The 20396-nt window shown below is 44.0% G+C and overlaps 1 protein-coding gene across 1 annotated transcript in view; it reads right to left on the bottom strand.

Moving 5' to 3' along the window:
* Positions 1-1303: 1303 nt before the first annotated feature.
* Positions 1304-20396, bottom strand: part of BLACAT1 (BLACAT1 overlapping LEMD1 locus) — a 121941-nt gene continuing 102848 nt past the window's right edge. The window contains exon 2 of the mRNA XM_082245561.1: positions 1304-1459. Coding sequence (XP_082101687.1) covers positions 1319-1459 — 141 coding nt within the window. The 3' untranslated portion in view covers positions 1304-1318. The remainder of the gene's footprint in view (positions 1460-20396) is intronic.

Genomic DNA, 20396 nt, shown 5'->3' with positions numbered 1-20396 from the left:
ATAAATAAATAAATAAATAAATCACTGGATCTTCTGGCAAGATCAACAGGTAAGAACAAACTTTGTTACAGGGGGCTGCTATGTTAATACTAACAGAAAGAATTATATATTTTTTGCTTTTGCCTATAGTTATATTTTCAGCTTCTTTCTATCTATCTATCTATCTATCTATCTATCTATCTATCTATCTATCTATCTATCTATCTATCTATCTATCTATCTATCATCTCTTTTTTTTCTCAAAAACACTGAAACTATTATGTTTTATCAATAAAGCCCTAGTTCTCTGTGTACATTAGTAACTGGACATGAACTTCTGGCATGCCCTCATAGTAAAGAAGTCAAATATGAATGCATGTTGTCCTGACCATGCATGCTGTATTGCTATACTATGACTAGTGCTAAATATATTGTTGTAAGTGTTGCTGTAATAAGAACACAACTTTACATTGCAGTTTCTGACCATAAGCATGCTATAGTGTATGTTTTTCTGAACATCTCACTACAAAAACAGTGAAATGAAATGAACAGAATTTATAAGGATAGATTATTTTTGATACATCAAGTGCGCTGTGCTCTATAATGGTTTCTTTCTCACTATGTTGCACGCAATAGGCATATATATACATATATATTTAGTTATTAGACTTCTCAACGTTTCCTCTTACTTACACACATTTCATAATTTCATAAAATAGATAACACAGATAATATATTAATAATCATGATCCAGCTGGTTTTGTTGAAGATACAAAAGTAGATTGTGTTATACTGGTTTGTAATAGAGATTGTTTTTCCTTTCTCAGACTCTGTGTACTCTGTCTTACCATTTTAAAAGATCATAATAATACTAATTTTCTGTCAAACATCAAGCACATCACCAAAGGCATTGGCAGTTGAAATTGTTTGCTACATACATTAGTAAAGTACTTGTTCTATTTGGTTTGAATATAAAAAAAAATATTTCCAGAATAGTCCTACACTGAGCAAATCACTTTGGTGTGAAGATCCACTTGGTGGCAGGTTTCGTTAAAGATTAGAATTACTTTAACATAAATCTTTATCCCATGAGTTTATTTCGTTTTTAGCATTTAATGCTATGAGGTTTTAAGATCCCATGTCTCAATGGCATCTGATGCCTTCTTTATTCCTTTACATAAAGGGAAGGATACAGTTATATCCTTTGTTGCTAGATTCCAGTAATGCATTTCACTGCAGCTCTTTCTATCACAAAAATGAAGCTGCTTAAATTTTAAAAATATAAAAAGTTCCTAAATGCTGAATTAAGATTGATGACTGAGGGTAGAGTATATGTCCCTTACACCGATGTCTCCTGTTCAGCTTGTGGCTTGTCTTTCTTTGGTTTCATATTGCAGAATCCATGAAGGCCACAGAAACATGCAAATGTAAACTGCGGCATGGACTGAAATGTTGGGATGGGAATGATGTCCAAAAGTACCTGCAGTGGGAAAAAGTAAATGATGAATTAAAGCATCTGCACAAAAAGTAACTAGAAACAGAAAAGGCAAATCATATCGGAATCCTAACATATTATGTACATATGCTTCTCCTATATTTTAACTGCAGTGTCAACATCTGCTCTCTCCTCGAAAAGGCTGCTACTGCCATTTAATTTTTTATTTTATTTTTTTGCTAGCAAGAATGCAGTTAACAACAGAGATGGCTGCAACATTTGACCAAAAAGCAGATACAGTGATGTTCATATAACAATACAATATCAATAGTAATTCAGAGATGTGGGGGCTGAGATTAATCATTGAGCCTTGGGTTGGCTGGGGGCCAGTCTTAAGCCAGCCATACATGGATCAAAATTTCACTGGTTCAGCAGGGACTGGCTGAATTTCTGATTGTACCCAGGTTAATCCATTTATCAACTTTGGTACAACAAGCTTGTTGGATTTTTTCTACATGCGATTACTGCCAGTAGCTATAGCTGCTAGCAATAATCATTTTATTCTGCCGGCCAGGAAAGCCCTCTGGGTTCCCTCCCCAGCAGCAGAGGCATTCCCCTATCAACACTGATGGTGTTGATGGGGGAATCAAGTGATTATCTATCTTTCCACCCATGGTGGAAGGAAAGAAAATTGAGTAATCTATGGGCTGCTTTACACTTACCAATGGGGGGGGGGGGGGGGGGGTTGTCAATCTGACTAGTAGAGTAAATTAGGTAGGGATGAGTTATCAATAGCTGCACATCAATACCCACTTCACACTTTTGGGTACGACCTACAGTATCTCACAGTATCTCACAAAGTGAGTACACCCCTCACATTTTTGTAAATATTTTATTATATCTTTTCATTTGACAATACTGAAGAAATGACACTTTGCTACAATGTAAAGTAGTGCGTGTACAGCTTGTATAACAGTGTAAATTTGCTGTCCTCTCAAAATAACTTAACACACAGCCATTAATGTCTAAACCGCTGGCAACAAAAGTGAGTACACCCCTAAGTGGAAATGTCCAAGTTGGAGCAAATTAGCCATTTACCCTCCAAGTTGTCAAGTGCCTCGTTACTGTTACAAGGTCTCAGGTATGAATGGGGAGCAGGTGTGTTAAATTTGGTGTTATCGCGCTCACTCTCTCATACTGGTCACTGGAGGTTCAACATGGCACCTCATGGCAAAGAACTCTCTAGGGATCTGAAAAAAAGAATTGTTGCTCTACATAAAGATGGCCTAGGCTATAAGAAGATTGCCAAGACCCTGAAACCGACCTGCAGCACAGTGGCCAAGAACTTACAGCAGTTTAACAGGACAGGTTCCACTCAGAACAGGCCTCACGAGCATTTCTGCAGAGGTTTCAGGGGTGGGGGTCAGTCTGTCAGTGCTCAGACCATACGCCGCACACTGCATCAAATTGGTCTGCATGGCTATCGTCCCAGAAGAAAGTCTGTTCTAAAGATGATGCACAAGAAAGCCTGCAAACAGTTTGCTGAAGACAAGCAGACAAAGAACATGGATTACTGGAACAATGTCCTGTGGTTTGATGAGATCAAGATAAACCTATTTGGTTCAGATAGGGTCAAGCGTGTGTGGCGGCAACCAGGTGAGGAGTACAAAGACAAGTGTGTCTTGCCTACAGTCAAGCATGGTGGTGGGAGTGTCATGGTCTGGGGCTGCATCAGTGCTGCCGGCACTGGGGAGCTACAGTTCATTGAGGGCACCATGAATGCCAACATGTACTGTGACATACTGAAGCAGAGTATGTTCCCCTCCCTTCCAGTGGCGGCCTGTGCATAGGGGGCGCTAGGGCGCCGCCCCCCCCTAAAAAAAAGGAAAAAAAAATTACAAAATGAACAATAAAGTTTAAAAAAAAAAATCGAGTTCGCTGGGCTGTGGTGGCTATGGGGGGGGGGGTTTACGACCCAGAAGAGGCGCCGATTGGCTGCCTTCTGGGGGCGTAACCTGGGCGCAGGTCATTGTGCTAGGAAACCCCGAATTCGTGATATCCTGGCTGTGACTGGTCCAGTCTCCAGCCTGGACCAATCATCATCCAGGACATTGGATTGTGACGCCGCTGACGTCGCAACGGGGGCGGTGCCGGTGCGTGCATCGGTCACTCCCCGTCACCGCCCGGTCAGCTTCCCGCCGCCGAAGAGGAGTCCAGTCCGGAGAAGAAGCCGGCGCCGGTCACCTTCCCGCCGCCCGTCACCCGCCGCAGAAGAGGCCGAGAGGGAGAAGCGCCGCTCACCTTCCCGCCGCCGAACGAAGAAGAGGAGAGGGAGAAGCCGCCGTGACTCACAGGTAAATGCACTGCTCTCAGTCGGGCACGCACGCATAGCTCTGCATTGGGGGACATGTATACTGGTGGTCACTGGCTGCACTGGAGGCACGCACGCATAGCTCTGCATTGGGGGACATGTATACTGGTGGTCACTGGAGGCACGCACGCATAGCTCTGCATTGGGGGACATGTATACTGGTGGTCACTGGCTGCACTGGAGGCACGCACGCATAGCTCTGCATTGGGGGACATGTATACTGGTGGTCACTGGCTGCACTGGAGGCACGCACACATAGCTCTGCATTGGGGGACATGTATACTGGTGGTCACTGGCTGCACTGGAGGCACGCATGCATAGCTCTGCATTGGGGGACATGTATACTGGTGGTCACTGGAGGCTCGCACGCATAGCTCTGCATTGGGGACATGTATACTGGTGGTCACTGGCTCTACTGGAGGCACGCACACATAGCTCTGCATTGGGGACATGTATACTGGTGGTCACTGGAGGCACGCACGCATAGCTCTGCATTGGGGATATGTATACTGGTGGTCACTGGCTGCACTGGAGGCACGCACGCATAGCTCTGCATTGGGGACATGTATACTGGTGGTCACTGGCTGCACTCGAGGCATGCACGCATAGCTCTGCATTGGGACATGTACACTGGTGGTCACTGCATTGGAGGCACGTACGCATAGCTCTGCATTGGGGACATGTACGCTGGTGGTCACTGCATTGGAGGCACGCACGCATATCTCTGCATTGGGGACATGTATACTGGTCACTACATTGAAAGGGGGCATTTATACTGGTCACTATATTGAAGGGGGCATGTACTGTGGGGTTTGTGCTAGGGGCCTGTAATGTGGGGTTTATACTAGAGGGCCTGTACTGTGGGGTTTATGCTATACTATATATTGCATATACTGCATATACTATATATTGCAGAGGGTCCGCTATCAATTATTGTTGATGACAGCTGTAATATGCAAACACTATCATAATAAAGCATCTAGCATCTCAAGTGTGTAAATGCATTGACTAATTTGAAGATAATTTCCCAGCAGCATCTGTACAAATGCCAATATGATGAAGGCAAATCCAGCAATATTGCTTGCAGCCTCCTGGCTCTGAGCACATCTTATATTACTCTGGATAATCTGCTCCTGGGAGACAGATTGATTATCCAGTTCAATGCTGAGCATCATATGGTGGCCAACAACAGCTTCTTTAAAGCAAAGATTGATGCAAACACAGAGCCAGGATATGCTGCTGGAAATGAGTTTATCTTCAGAAAAGGTAACCCATCATCTTGGAATTTTTATATGTTGCAGAGACAAGTACTAATGCATAATGTTTACGGAATTAGAAATTGAGCAGCTGCACTTTAAACTAGCATTATAAGGGAGGTTTTGGAGTATTAATATTTTTTGTAGCAAACCATATGGCTAATAGAGTTATATGGACCAACATACATCATTGTGTAACAATAATTCTAGAAATACATTCATAAGGTGTTACATTTTGCTTTTCTACTAAAAAAGTATAATCCTAAAAGCAAAAAATGATGAAATCATTTGTCTATTATTTTGTCACAGTCTTCAGTCACTTACATTACTATACATGCTTTTCACAAAGTTGATAAGTTTGTTGTTAATAGAGATGGCCTTGTGGTTCGCCTGGCGGTCGGTTCGGGGCGAATTTTGCTTGCTCGCTACCCACCAAATTTGCGAACACATGGCGTTGTTCGCGGCGGCCATATTTGTTTACATTGGGGAGAACTTTGACCCATGACACAGCCGTCAGGTGGAACAGGACAGCCAATTGAAACATTCCAGCACATGGACAGTCCCCCTACCCTATAAATAGACCTGAGCTGTCGGCCATTTCACATTCCGCTTTTTGCCAGTGTAGGGAGAGGTCTGCTGTGCTCATGAGGGAGAGTTTGCTAGACACATATAGCGCTGTGAAGATCCACAAAAGTCCTTTTCAGGGCTGGTATTTCGGTATAGGTCTACTAGTATCTTGAGTTTAGGGAGAGGTATCCAGTGGTTGCTTTAGGGGCAGTTAGAGATCTGCTGTATATATTTAACAGTATAATTTTATAAGAGTGTATTTTAGTCCTGCAAAAATTTGGCCTCTTGCTTTGTAAACAGTGCTACACACAGTGACAACAGTTACTGGCCAATTATTTGTAGAATGGTGTGATAAACCCGTGGCCCCCCCAATACCACATATTGAAGTGGGGTGTTATTTAACAGTATAATTTTCAAAGAGTGTATTTTAGTCCTGCAAAAATGTGGCCTCTTGCTGTGTAAACAGTGCTACACACAGTGACAACAGGTACTGGCCAATTGAAGTGGGGTGTTATCTGAGTAAACCTTTACAAGTGTATTTGTGTCATGCAACAATATTGCCTCGTTTGCTGAGTGAAGTCTGGTACACACAGCGCCAAACTCAATGGCCAATTTTTTGAACTGGTGTGATACACCAATGCCCCCCCCCCCCCAATACCACATATTAAAGTGGGGGTGTTATTTAACAGTATATTTTTCTAAGATTGTATTTTAGTCCTGCAAAAATGTGGCCTATTGCTGTGTAAACAGTGCTACACACAGTGACAACAGTTACTGGCCAATTATTTGTAGAACTGGTGTAATAAACCTGTGTCCCCCCCCCCCCCCAATACCACATATTGAATTGAGGTGTTATTTAACAGTATACTTTTCTAAGATTGTATTTTAGTCCTGCAAAAATGTGGCCTCTTTTGCTTTGTTAACTGTGCTACACACAGTGACAAGAGTTACTGGCCAATTATTTGTAGAACTGGAGGACTGACGGACCGGCAGATAGGGAGGAGAGGCAGGCAGAACTTGCATTGCACAAGAGGTACAAAGCAGACTGTAAATGTATCAATCAGGAGCGAGCCATCAACCATGTACAGTCACATCTGGCGCTCCCAGGACGCCGGCACATGGCTCCACAGTGTGGGATTTTTTTAATGTGTCTGTTGCTGACACCAGTGTTGCCATCTGCAGCCTTTGCAGTCAACGCATAAGTCGCGGTAAGCCCAACACTCACCTAGGAACAACCGCCTTAAGAAGGCACCTGAAATCCCATCACCGAGCCCAGTGGGAGCAACACCTTCAGAACCCACAAAGCCACACTCCATGCTCTCACCGTCCAGCCTCTTCTCCTTCTTCTTCTCCTGTCTCCTCACAGTTGTCCAACACTCCACCTTCCATGATGCCGTTGTCACGTTGTTCTGGAAAAAGGCAGGCTTCTGTGGCTCAAATGTTGGAGCGTAAAAAAAGGTGTCCGACAGGTGGCTGACTACATCAGGGCCGATGTGGACGCTCTGAGGAGTGATGAACCCCTGGACTACTGGGTGGGCAGGCTTGACCTCTGGCCAGAGCTTGCACAATTTGCAATGGAACTGTTGGCTTGCCCCCCGTCCAGTGTCCTGTCAGAAAGGACGTTCAGCACAGGGGATCGTGACCGATAATCGCACTCGCCTAGCTCATGACAGTGTAGACTACCTCACATTTATAAAAATGAATGAGGCATGGATCTCTGAGGAATTCAACACGTCTACCACCAGTAGACCATGTTTCATTGAAATTCCTCATCACATTCCAGAAATATCTGCCAGACCGCCATCCACCCACAACAATTCCTGGTCCTTGTCTTCGCTAAATACAGCGGCATAAAAGGCATTTCATGTCCATTGAATGGCTAATTTTTGGGGCCTATACAGGCCGACACTTACTGTTCGGTGTACTGTGAATGGCTACTGTACCTCTAGCCATCAAATACTACGTTCTTTACTGTCAGTTAACCCATGTGAGCTAATTTTTGCACCCTATACAGGCCGACACTTGCTTCTGTATACTGTGTGAATGCCTAATGTACGTCTAGCCATCATATACTACACTCTTTGCTGTCAGTTCAACCCATGTGAGCTAATTTTTGCAGCCTAGACAGGCAGACACTTCGGTATACTATGTTAACGCCTACTGTACCTCTAGCCATCACAAACTAAGTTGCTTGCTGTCAGTTAAACCCATGGAAGCAAATTTTTGCAGCTTATACAGGCCGACACTTACTTCTGTATACTATGAAAGCCTACAGTACCTCTAGCCATCAAAAACTAAGTTCTTTGCTGTCAGTTCAAACCATGTGAGCTAATTTTTGGAGCCTATACAGGCCACCACTTACTTCTGTATACTGTGAACGCCTACTCTACCTCTAGCCATCAAAAACAAAAGTTCTTTGCTGTCAGTTAAACCCATGTGAGCAAATTTTTGGAGCCTACACAGGCCGACACTTACTTCTGTATACTGTGTGAATGCCTAATGTACCTCTAGCCATCATATACTACGCTCTTTGCTGTCAGTTCAACCCATGTGAGCTAATTTTTGCAGTCTATACAGGCCGACACTTCTGTATACTGTGTGAACGCCTACTGTACCTCTAGCCATCAAAAACTAAGTTCTTTGCTGTCAGTTAAACCAATGGAAGCTATTTTTTGCAGCCTATACAGGCCGACACTTACTTCTGTATACTGTGAATGCCTACTGTACCTCTAGCCATCAAATACTAAGTTCTTTGCGGTCAGTTCAACCCATGTGAGCTAATTTTTGCAGCCTATACAGGCCGACACTTCTGTATACTGTGTGAACACCAATCTACCTCTAGCCATCAAAAACGAAGTTCTTTGCTGTCAGTTAAACCCATGGAAGCTAATTTTTGTAGCCTATACAGGCCGACACTTACTTCTGTATACTGTGAACGCCTACTGTACCTCTAGCCATCAAAAACTAAGTTCTTTGCCTTCAGTTAAACCCATGGAAGCTAATTTTTGTAGCCTATACAGGCCGACACTTACTTCTGTATCCTGTGAATGCCTAATGTACCTCTAGCCATCAAATACACTACGTTCTTTGCTGTCGGTTCAAACCATGTGAGCTAATTTTTGCAGCCATTACAGGTCGACACTTACTTCTGTATACTATGAACGCCTACTGTACCACTAGCCATCAAAAACGAAGTTCTTTGCTGTCAGTTAAACCCATGTGGGCAAATTTTTGGGGCCTTTTATGGCCGACACTTACTTCTTTATGCTGTGAATGCCTAATGTACCTTCAGCCACAGAATACTACGTTCATAGCTGTCAGTTAAGCCCATGTGGGCTAATTTTTGGGGCCTGGAATGACCGACACTTACTTCTTTATGCTGTGAATGCCTAATTTTTCAGACTGGAAATGAAAAACAATGGGTCTGTAAAGGTTCCGCCAAATTGTGGAATGGATGCGGACCCATTTTACAGATGTGTTAATGGACCCTATATGTATTAGACATGTATTTACCGGCTGCTGTCAGTTCTGGCTGATTTATAAAAAAAAATTATATATATATATATATATATATATATATATATATATATTTTTTTTTTTTGCTGTAAAAAAAAAAAAATAAAAAATTTAGGGCAACTTTTTCAATTGCAATACTTCTGTTATGACATCGTCCATGTGCTGGGACTATTTGTGCACAGCTAATACGTCTTTTGTGGCTGCAAATATGACCTAAAAGGTTTTTAAAGTTCGTCTCCCATTAAAGTCAATGGGGCCAGCCGCGAACTCGCGGTTCGCGGACTTTTGAGAAAATTTGCGGCTGACGTTCGCGAACCACCCCGGCCGATGTTCATCCATCACTAGTTGTTAATAAAGCATCACCTCAAAATACTGGGTTGTTCTTAGCAAGCTTTAAGTACTTTTCTAAAAAAAATCATCTTTGCATTTGTATGTGTCTTGTTTTTTTTTTGTTTTTTGTTTTTTCAGGAGATGTCCAGAAAGTAAAGTTCCACAATTAGAGGTGTCTGCCATTACATCAGTCCAAGCACTTTAGAATTGTTCTGTCTTGTAGATTTATGCCATCTCTGTTCATTGACATTTATCTCAGCATCAGAATATACAATGTTCAGCATCTAAGATATGTGATAACTATGAATGCGGCTTTTTTTTTTTTTTTTTACAAAAGCAACTGCCGGAAATTGGCATAACTCTATAGTCAAAGGCTCATCACCCTATGCAGTAAAAGGATGGATTGGTGAAGCATATATTTCCAAAATGCCCACAGTCCCAGTTTCTCTGAGCTTATGATTTTTCTATTATTGCATCTCTAGATATCAAGCTGCCGATTAGGGATTGGCAAACCTGCAAGGGGTTTGTGAATCCTGTTTGGCATTTGGCAAACCTGAACTTAGCAGTAAATCCCATTGAAGTCTAAGAGGAGTTAATCCCGCTGTTTAACCATTTTAAAGGCTTAAGAGGCAAATGACTGTCCAGGGAATTGGTATGGGAATCAGAGTACTGCCATTGGGGACATGTACCAATACCAAAAAATAAATAAAAATACAGCTGGATAATCTCCCACCATATGATGCAGATGCTGCTGATGGGATGTGGAAGATGACAGCCCTGGGCGCTGAGGACTAAAAAAAAATTTGAAATGCATCACTGAGGCAGCCCTCTGCTGCATGTGCAGCTGCTGCAGCATTGCCAAAGTCGAGTTCCACCTGATGGACATGTCACAAATCAGGCGGTTTATGGACAGGTGGAATTCCCACTGAATTTCAGCCAACAGAGCACTGGTTGTGTAAAACTGCCTAAAATGGCTACAGACTTCACTGGCCTGCTTTAGCAGATCTTCAAACCCTGGGTACCTATTTAAAAAATGCTGCACCAACAAATTAAGGACATGTGCTAGACGTGGCACATGTGTCAACTTTGCCTGTCTAAGGGTGGACAGGAGGTTTATGCCGTTATTGCACACCACCATTCCTGGCTCCAGCTGGCGTGGTGTGAATCACCTCTGAGACTGCCCCTGCCCCTGTGGCTCCAGTCCTCTACAAAGACCAGCTGAAGCACTGCATGGCACCTTTTAGCCTGAATAATTGAATAGAAGCTTGAACGCTTTCGGGGGCACTGGTGGTTCATAGGACAATATCTGTCAGGAACGCTCCCTAATCACACTGAAGTACTGTCATGAATCTGCAACCCAAGGGTTAACCTAGTTCAGACTAATTTCATTAATTGGCAACAGGCTGCCTTATTTAAGCACCTCAGTAGCACAGGGTCTTTGCTGTCTGATCTGCAGCTTCTCCTGTGTTCCTGAACCTGAACCTGTTTTATCCAGTTTGATTCCTGTTTGACCTCCTGGCTTGTCCCTTATCTCGCTTGTCTGCTGCCCGCCCTGACCTCGGCTTGTTTGTGACCACTCTTTTGTCTTATCCTTGTCTGTTTATCTGCCACCGGATCAAAGCCTGTTCACCTACTGGCAGGGCAACCCCCAGGACCGCGACCTGGTGCTATACACGTGGCAAAATCCATCCTCACCATCAGAGGCTCTGGTGAAGACCAGTTGGTACTTAGATTCCGCACCTCGGGTTAACCTGCGTCTACTAGCTAGGTGACTGGTCTATGCTCCATCCCTCGGTGAGCTAGAGGCTACCCTCTGCACGTCAGGCTCACCTCCAGAGTCCTGACAGTATCAGACAGCCATGTCGCAGCCTGCAAGAGGGGCCTCACCATTGGATGAGATCTGCCAGCATCTCGCAACTTTATCTCAAGCTGTGAAGACCCTTCAGGAGGGCTACATGCATCTGGAGGAACGGATGCGTTCTGCACCTGGGAACCCCCCTGTGACAACAGCTTCTTCTTCCTCAGTACCAGCAGAACCTACTCCAGGTCCCACGGTAGTGATGTTGCCATCCGAACCCCGGGTCCCTACACCCGAAAAGTTCTCAGGGGACCGAGGCAAGTTCAGGGCGTTTCGCAACGCATGTGAATTATATTTCTCTCTGCAACCTCTGACTTTTTCCTTGGAGGCTACCAAAGTGGGCTTTGTCATCTCCCTGCTCCTGGATGAAACACAGTCTTGGGCTCATCGGCTTATTGAAGAGCACAGTCCTCATCTGGAGTCCTTATTGTCTTTCTTCAGTGCCATGGCCCAGCTGTATGACGACCCTCAGTGAACCTCCACCGCTGAGGCTGCTCTGCACGCGCTTCAGCAGGGTCAAAGAGCTGTAGAAGACTACGTAACATTCTTTAGGTGTTGGAGTTCCGACACCCAGTGGAATGACACTGCATTACGGCATCAGTTCCGTTTAGGTCTGTCTGAAGGGCTGAAGGACGAGCTAGCCCAGGTTGGGGTTCCTGACACCCTAGAGACTCTAATAAATCTGGCTATCCAGATAGACCGCCGGCTCCTGGAACCCTGTGCAGAACGTTCCACCCAGCAGCCTCGTCCGGCCTGGATGATGCCGCGGTTCGCGGCCCCGGTACACGTCCCTTCCTTTAATCCATTTCCTACCAGCTCTGCTCCTGCTGACCTCGCTACGGATGTCCCAGAACCCATGCAGCTTGGCGTTAGGAGACATGCCCTGTCTACTGAAGAAAGGCACCGCTGGCGACAAAACAATCTCTGCCTGTACTATGGAGAAGCCGGTCACTACGTGCGCTTCTGCCCTGCGAAGCTACGTAAGTGCCTTTTCATCTCCCCATCCAGTGGTCCAGCATCCGCTTCCGGTGCTTCTCACCTAGCCTTCCCTGTCTCGTTTCAGCTTCCAGGAGGTACCATACCAGTAACCGCGATTATTGACTCCGGAGCATGTAGTTGCTTTATCGACCTGTCATTCGCTGTTCAACGGGGTATTCCAATTCAACCCAAGACCCAAGGACTTACCATCTTCCTGGCTGATGGTTCCCACATCAGTTCCGGACCTGTGACCCAGGAGACTCCTCCTCTCCTCATGATCTCCTCTTGTGACCATAAGGAACTAATAAGCCTAGACGCTACCGCGTCCCCCTTGTTTCCAGTCATCTTGGGGTTACCTTGGTTGAAGGCACACAACCCCCAAATCGACTGGACCTCTGGAGTCATCAAGTTCCCGTCTACCTACTGCTTGAATTTCTGCCTGCCTGACTCTCTCAGCATCTCCAGAGCCTTGCTGTGCCTAGAATCTGATCCAGATTTATGCTCTGTTGTGCCTGAGGCTTATCATAATTTTCTGGACGTTTTCAGCAAACGCGGGGCTGAGACTCTTCCCCCTCATCGTCCTTATGACTGCCCTAAAGAGCTGCTTCCAGGGGCCGAAATTCTGTTTGGTCGTATCTACCCATTATCTGAACGGGAGTTGGAGGTTCTTAAGGAATACCTGGATGAGAGCTTAAAGAAGGGTTTCATCCGCCCATCTACTTCACCAGCAGGAGCAGGAATCTTTTTTGTAGAAAAAAAGGATCACTCTCTCCGTCCTTGTGTGGATTACCGAGAGTTGAATAAAGTCACGGTTAAAAAACGCTTTCCTCTCCCCTTGGTTCCAGAACTCTTTCAGAGATTAAGGTCTGCTGTCTTGTTTACCAAATTAGACTTACGTGGGGCCTACAATTTGGTTCTTATCCGCGAAGGGGACGAGTGGAAAACGGCGTTCCGTACGAGGTTTGGACATTTCGAGTACCTGGTGATGCCCTTCGGCCTCTGCAACGCCCCGGCTACATTCCAGCATTTTGTAAACAAAATCTTCAGAGACTGGCTTGACACCTTCATAATTGTCTATTTAGACAATATTTTAATCTTTTCTGCATCTCTGGACCAGCATCGGGAGCACGTCAGGAACATTCTCGGCCGCCTTCGCCAACATGGACTCAATGCTAAGGCCTAGAAATGTGAATTTGAACAGAAAAGCATCCAGTTCTTGGGCCTGATCATATCCACCGAAGGAGTTCGGATGGATCCTCAAAAATTTTTAGCTATCCTGGATTGGCCGGCTCCATCTGACAAAAAGGGGGTGCAGAGCTTTGTGGGATTTTCAAATTTCTACAGGAGATTCATTAAGGGGTTCTCTACCATCATCTCCCCTATCAAACAGCTTACCAAGCAGAACATTCGCTTCCATTGGTCCCCTGAAGCCCAGACCACCTTCTCAGTCCTGAAAAAGCTGTTTACTACTGCTCCTATCCTGAGACACTCTGATCCCACCTTACCTTACCTCCTTGAGGTGGATGCCTCAGAAGTGGCTGTAGGGGCTGTTATCTCCCAAAGACAGGGAGTTAAAGACTAGGTACACCCTGTAGCCTTCTTTTCCCGCAAACTCTCTCCATTGGAGAGAAACTATGATGTGGGCGATCGTGAACTTTTGGCCATCAAGGCGGCACTCAAGGAGTGGCTATATTTACTCGAAGGGACAGCACATCCCATCCTTATCTTCACCGACCACAAGAATCTCGAATACTTGAGATCTGCCAAACGGCTGAGACCACGCCAGGCACGGTGGGCTCTGTTCTTTTCGAGGTTTGCCTTTCATATTACTTACCGACCTGGTTCCAAGAACGTCAAACCGGACGCACTCTCCCGCATGTTCGATGACCCTAAGGAAATTCCTGTACCTGACACCATCCTGTCTCAAGGTAACTTTCTTCTTCCATTAACTAATCTGATGGCTCATATTAAACAGGCTTCTGTGAGTATTCCCTGTCTTCCTGAAATTTCTCTGGTACCTATATCATATATAAATGATAAGAAACCAACTAAGTCCTCCTCAAAGAAAGATTGCTCTTAGAACACGATTTAACGCTAGCAAAGTCACAGTGGTGTAGTGGTTAGCACTTTAACCTAGCAGCAAGAGGGTCGTTGGTTTTAATCCCAACCATGACACTACCTGCCTGGAGTTTGCATGTTCTCCCTGTGCCTGCGTGGGTTTCCTCCGGGTACTCCAGTTTCCTCCCACACTCCAAAGACATGCTGGTAGGTTAATTGGATCCTGTATAAAATTGGCCCTACTATGTATGTATGAATGGGAGTTAGGGACCTTAGATTGTACGCTCCTTGAGGGCAGGGACTGATATGAATGTGTAATGTATATGTAAAAAGCGCTGCGTAAATTGACAGCGCTATATAAGTACCTGAAATAATAATAATTACAATTTTAAGCTAAACTGCTGTAGTTGAGACAAAAACCCATAGTCAGGAAATTTCTAGCACCATACAGACTGCAAATCCCAAACCTGCCTCTCATAGGGCACACCATTGGGCCGAATACAAAAGATACAACAAGGGATTATTCTAAACCACAATGCAGAGGTGCACATACACAGAAAAAAATACTAGTTCAGACTTGGTTCAACACAGGACATTGCAAACTATGCTATGTGCACTGTAAAAGATGCATGGTGCCATAATTGTAAGAAAATGGGACACTGCTGTATTTCTCCAAGGACGGTTTGTAAAGATACTGAGGTTACGGTTTTAAAATGTAGATAGATGTGATTTTACCATTCCAGATAGGCTTCTGTGCACTGTAACTGGCTACTTCTGCTGACAAGTATCCGCTGTCTGTATACTCCCTCAGAAAATCTACCAGGAGTAACTTTGCAAATTACCACTTACTGCACCTATTATGAAAAAGTTTAAATAAGAAACCATATTCTTGTGATTGGTTCCCTGCAAGTTACTGTAAAATTTCAATCTTGTGTGCAAGCTGAATCCTGCACTGCAAAGAAAGGCATCGTTTGTGCCACTAAATCAAACCATCTCCAGATGAAAATAAAAACAAACAGTGCACTGGATAATGCAAATACAATCACATTAATAGTGATAAATTAAAATTGCACTTAATAAGTGACTTGGTCACTTGGTATCACTAAACATAGCTCATCTGGGGGAATACCAAGTCCTGCCAACAGATGCAATAGTACTCATGTAAAAAAAACCAGCAAGACAGCAATCAAAGTAAAAAAAAAAAAAAATTGATTGCTGTCTCTCCCACTGCCAGTTTCTACATGAGAGTACTATTCCAGTTGTTGGTGGTACTTGGTATTCCTCCGGATTATCTGTTTTTGGGGATATTCAAGTCACTTATATGTAAGTGCAATTTTAATTTCCCCTTATTCGTTTTATCTGCACTATCTGGTGAGCTCTATTATGGTTTTCATCTTTACTTGTATAGTCTATCCTTGGAGATATATACAGAGCCAGCAAGGATTTACAGTATATGCTTTGAACCAGTATAGCACAATACATTTGAAGATTAACACCTCAAGTTGCCCCAAAGCTACCAGTGTCCAAAGTTTCATCACTCAAAGACAGCCCACTGGGCTAGGCAAAGAACTTTTTACACAAAAATTAAAGGGTCATCATATATAAACCAATATGTCAAAAATTGAAATGCCTACCCTTTTCTTTAAGAGAATCTGTATCGCCCAAGAATTACTACAGCAAGCTTGTCTTGCATGCCCAGTACAGCTACAGAACATTCTACAAATGACCAAAATAAATGATAACTCTGCCCTATGACCTTACTACAGGATTAGATATGAACTGCCTATAGTCGATTAGTTATATTGTCCGTGGAGCTCATCAATTAGTAGTACCAGAGACCTTGAGAAAATGCCTTATATGACTTGCACCTGAGGGCCAAAGGCATTGAAATTAAAAAAAGACTACCGTACATGAGGTGGCTAGGCATTGATACCCAAGTACTAACTGCCATTCAGTCTTGCATTACTTGTCAGGGTCGTGACAAATCTGCGGTCATGCACTCCACCACTCAAACCCATGCCCATTTCCTGTTTCGGCCTGGGGGAAGTTTTCTAGAACAATAATAGATTATTACAGTAAATTACCTGAAATTGTATTTGTATCAACTATAACATCTGCTACTCTGATAACATTTTTCTCCACAAAGAAGGCAATTCAAAAGAACTAGCCTCTGACAATGTACAATGAGTTTCATCTGAATTTAAATCTTTCCTGAGAAAGAAAAAAGATAGTACGTTTATTACGTCCAACAGAATCCTTAAAGTAGCTCTTCAGACTGCAAATCTTACATGGAAATCTTACTTCAAAGTTCATACATGTTTGCAAAAGTGACTAGACATGTAACTACACAAATGTCACCAGCTGAACTATCACATGGCAGACAAAATGGCACAAAACTATTACAGGCATACAACTCTCACGATACAATGGCTTTGAAATCATCAGTTTCTAAGACTGTTAAAAATTAAGCTACATTAAAGTAGGAAAAATTATACACTGATTGGAAATGTACACTTTCAGCCTGGATCTCTAGTCAGCATTAAGAAACCTGTCTGAATAAAAACAGGGGTGATCCAAACTTTCCAATCCACTTAGGGTTACAAGTCCACAAGGACCTTACTCTTCTGAACTGTCTGTTGGATGCATAGGGAACTTCAGTCCTCTTGTGTTTGCTAGGCAGTGCTTTTCAAACATTTCATATAAGGAACAACATTTTCCTATTTCTGCTGATAAGAACCAAGCTGGAGACCAGGAACCCAATCTGCCTAGACATGTTCAAAGAATCAAAGGCTTCCTGTGTGGGCCAAGGATGTGATGTAATTAAAATGCAAAGTACTGTTTTGTGATATAATTCTTAAAACAGAGTTACACCCGTTTTTGTGCTTATTAAGTCAGCAGCTACAAAAAGTGTAGCCTGCTGACTTTTAATAAGCACACACTCTCCTGTCCCACGATCCAGTGTAATGCGGACGGCGGAAGCCTCGGTTTACTCCCTCTTCTCCCTGCGGCTCCGGCATCACTAGTGTGGGCACCCGGCTGTGACAGCTTGCGGCTTCACAGCCGGGTGCGCACTGCGCAAACACACAAGTCATGCTGCGCGTCCTAAGTGGATGGGCAATCTTCTGGGACCTGTGACATGTCCCAGAAGGTTGCAGGGAGGGAGGGGGAGAGGAGAACGTCCGCTCCAGCTGCCTAGGTAGCCCGAGCGGAAGTGGGAGCGGGTACCCGTCAAATCTAGATACCTGCTCCCCCCCCCAAAAAAAATTACATGCCCAATGTGCCATGTCAGGGGGTCAGGAGGCCTTAAAGTGGAAGTTCCACTTTTGGGTGAAAATCCAGTTTAATATTATTTGTATCTGGGTTTTTTTTTGTTGAGGAAAAATACTTTGTACTTAATGGAATATGTGGTGTTCATCCCTATGATCTGTAGATATCACAAATTTTACATGAATATTACTTTCTATATTCTGTACAAGTTAGTTGCAGTTTTTTTTCCGGTTAGGTTATACTCAGATGCATGCACATGTTTTATGGATGTCTGAACTTGTAAAGGACTCTAACTACTTTGCCTTCCTTGCTACAGGAAATATATGAAACCTAGGTGAAACCTTTTTGCACCAGTACAATTGGTAAAAAAAAAAAAAAAATAAGTAAAATAAAATCAGTTTTACATATTACATTTTCCACCAGTAACAAATATGTCAAAATCTACGCATATTTTGGGTCCTTGTGATTGGGATTAATACCTATGTAATCGTATTAAATTGGTATTTTTATACAATAAAAAAAAAAAAAAATTAAAGAGTAAAAAACAAAATACAAAGTTATAGATTGTAGGATCTAATGAGCAAGACCCTCTCTTTCCTTTTATATTGAATAGTAATGTAACTGTTGTCTTCCCTAAATTTTTTAAAGCACTGTGCACACTGTTAGCGCTATTGCTATATAAAGTCTGTATGATAATATAAGTTATAGCAGTCTACCAAATAAAATCCCGATCAAAAAGTACTGATAGAAAGTTTAAAAACCATGAAGGGGCTCATTCACAGCAGTGTTGGACTGGGCTGCATTGTGCAATGAAGTCCCAATGCAAGTACAAGGGAAAATGCCTTATGGGCTATTGTTTCAGTTTACACCAATGTGTTGCGGTGAAAAAAAAAAAAATAGTATAGAGTGCTATTCTGAGTCCGACTCATTAACTCATCTGAATGTACTGTAGCACATTAATATACAATTGATTATCAGCGCAACCAATTAGTGAAAAACCAGAAATAATACTACTTAAAACAGCAAAATAATGCTAGTGCAAGTTAGTGTACAAATAACAGTGCAATAATCCGGCAGCAGACGCAAAAATGTGTAACACCTCACAAATAATATGCAAATAACTATAATAGTGCTGCACCAGAAATACTTAAATCAATATATAAACAGGTGATACTGATGGTGTAATAAATTATCAAATGAATCTTGAATAAAGTCCATAAGTGTCCAGTATAAAAGTGAAAGGAAGGAGCGCCAAACAAAATGGTAAGGAAATCCTATGATAAAATTATTCACAAACAACGCTGTGCATATATCCCACCACCGGCTAGATTGGTCTCTCACCTCAGCCACAGACCCATAAAGGGTCAAAGATCACATATATCAGCTGTAGCAGCCTGGGGATTATCCTCTCCTAGCTCTCTCGGACAGCCCAACATAGATCAATCAGGTGGGGATGGATGAACTCCAATCAAACTCAGAAATCGGTGCATATAAAAGAAAGGGACATATATAGTGCTCTCCGTCTGATACCAATGTCTTTATTAGGTATTATTCCACACATCTATTCCTTCTTCCAAGGACCCAAACTGATGCTGGAAGCTGGGTGACCCTACATCAATGGCTCCGGGCTCCTCTCCACTGGACACACTGGAGGCCTCTCTCCCGGGAGTCCAATGACTTCCCTTTGCCTTGTTGAAGCCGTGGATTCTGCCTGTGTAGGTATAGCTGGCCCTCTTCCTGGCCGCGACTTGGCCCGTATCACCTGGGTACATTTCCCCTCCGAGGGGTGAGTCTCCCTGGTCTGGCATATGGCAGTGTAAGTCTACACCACTGGCTCCAGCTCCAGTAGCGCTCTCGGCACTCCCCTTCCTCTGCTCACAGGGATCCTCATAGGCACCAACGCTTCCTGAGTAAATCCTGTCTCCCAGCTCACACACAACTACCTGGGCCGACAATCACTCTGCACCGCCTGCACAAGTAGTTCACCGCAGTGTTCACACTGACTCCAAGCCTGCAGCCACAAGGACACATTCAAGCACCGGCCAAATACCAGCCCGAGATGTTCCTTGCCTCCTCCACTGCACAGCGCCAGTCTTCCGTTGGGCACCAACCGAACTCCGGTGTCCCACAGGACCAACTCTTGTGATTCCATCAGCTTAAAAAGGTCCACCAAAACGTGGGATAGTCCCTGCGCTCTGGCTCATACTGGCATCCGCCATTTTGCTCCTCCACACACGTGTCTGCTTCTCAGCTACACCTGAAGGCGGAAGTGATGTCTCAGCTCTCTGCCTCCTTTCGGATTGGCAGTCTGTGGGCGTCAACCCCGCCCACAACTCCAGACTAGCTGACTGTCTGGCGGTGGCTCCTTCTGTTAGGCAGATCCCTTCAGCGCGCGCTCTCCCGCGTGGTACAGTAACCTCTTCGCTGCTGCCGCAATTCTGCCCAGCCAGCACGAATGTTACTGTGTTGCAGATTGTGTTCACTGACACACACACACACATCCACCCTTTCCATCTGTACCTGGGCCTCAGCTGCACCGCTTTCTTCCAAGGACAGCTGACCTCCCATACTGTCTAGGAAAACTGTCCCGCTGTCATGAATTGCACGGTCAACAATTTTCTTCAACGTACTTGTACAGACATGACCCCCGAAACACTGATCCCTGTGTCCCAGGTCACCACTCTCTTCATCCACACTTGTACCGATTACTGTAAAGTAGACACAGTCCTTTTGTACAATACAGTGCATTTCTTCTCCATCAACTCTCCTGCAAATTACTTG

This window comes from Pelophylax lessonae (genome assembly GCF_965119305.1).
Source record: "Pelophylax lessonae genome assembly, chromosome: 2".
Lineage (NCBI taxonomy): Eukaryota > Metazoa > Chordata > Amphibia > Anura > Ranidae > Pelophylax > Pelophylax lessonae.
This window is presented reverse-complemented; position numbering and strand designations above follow the sequence as displayed.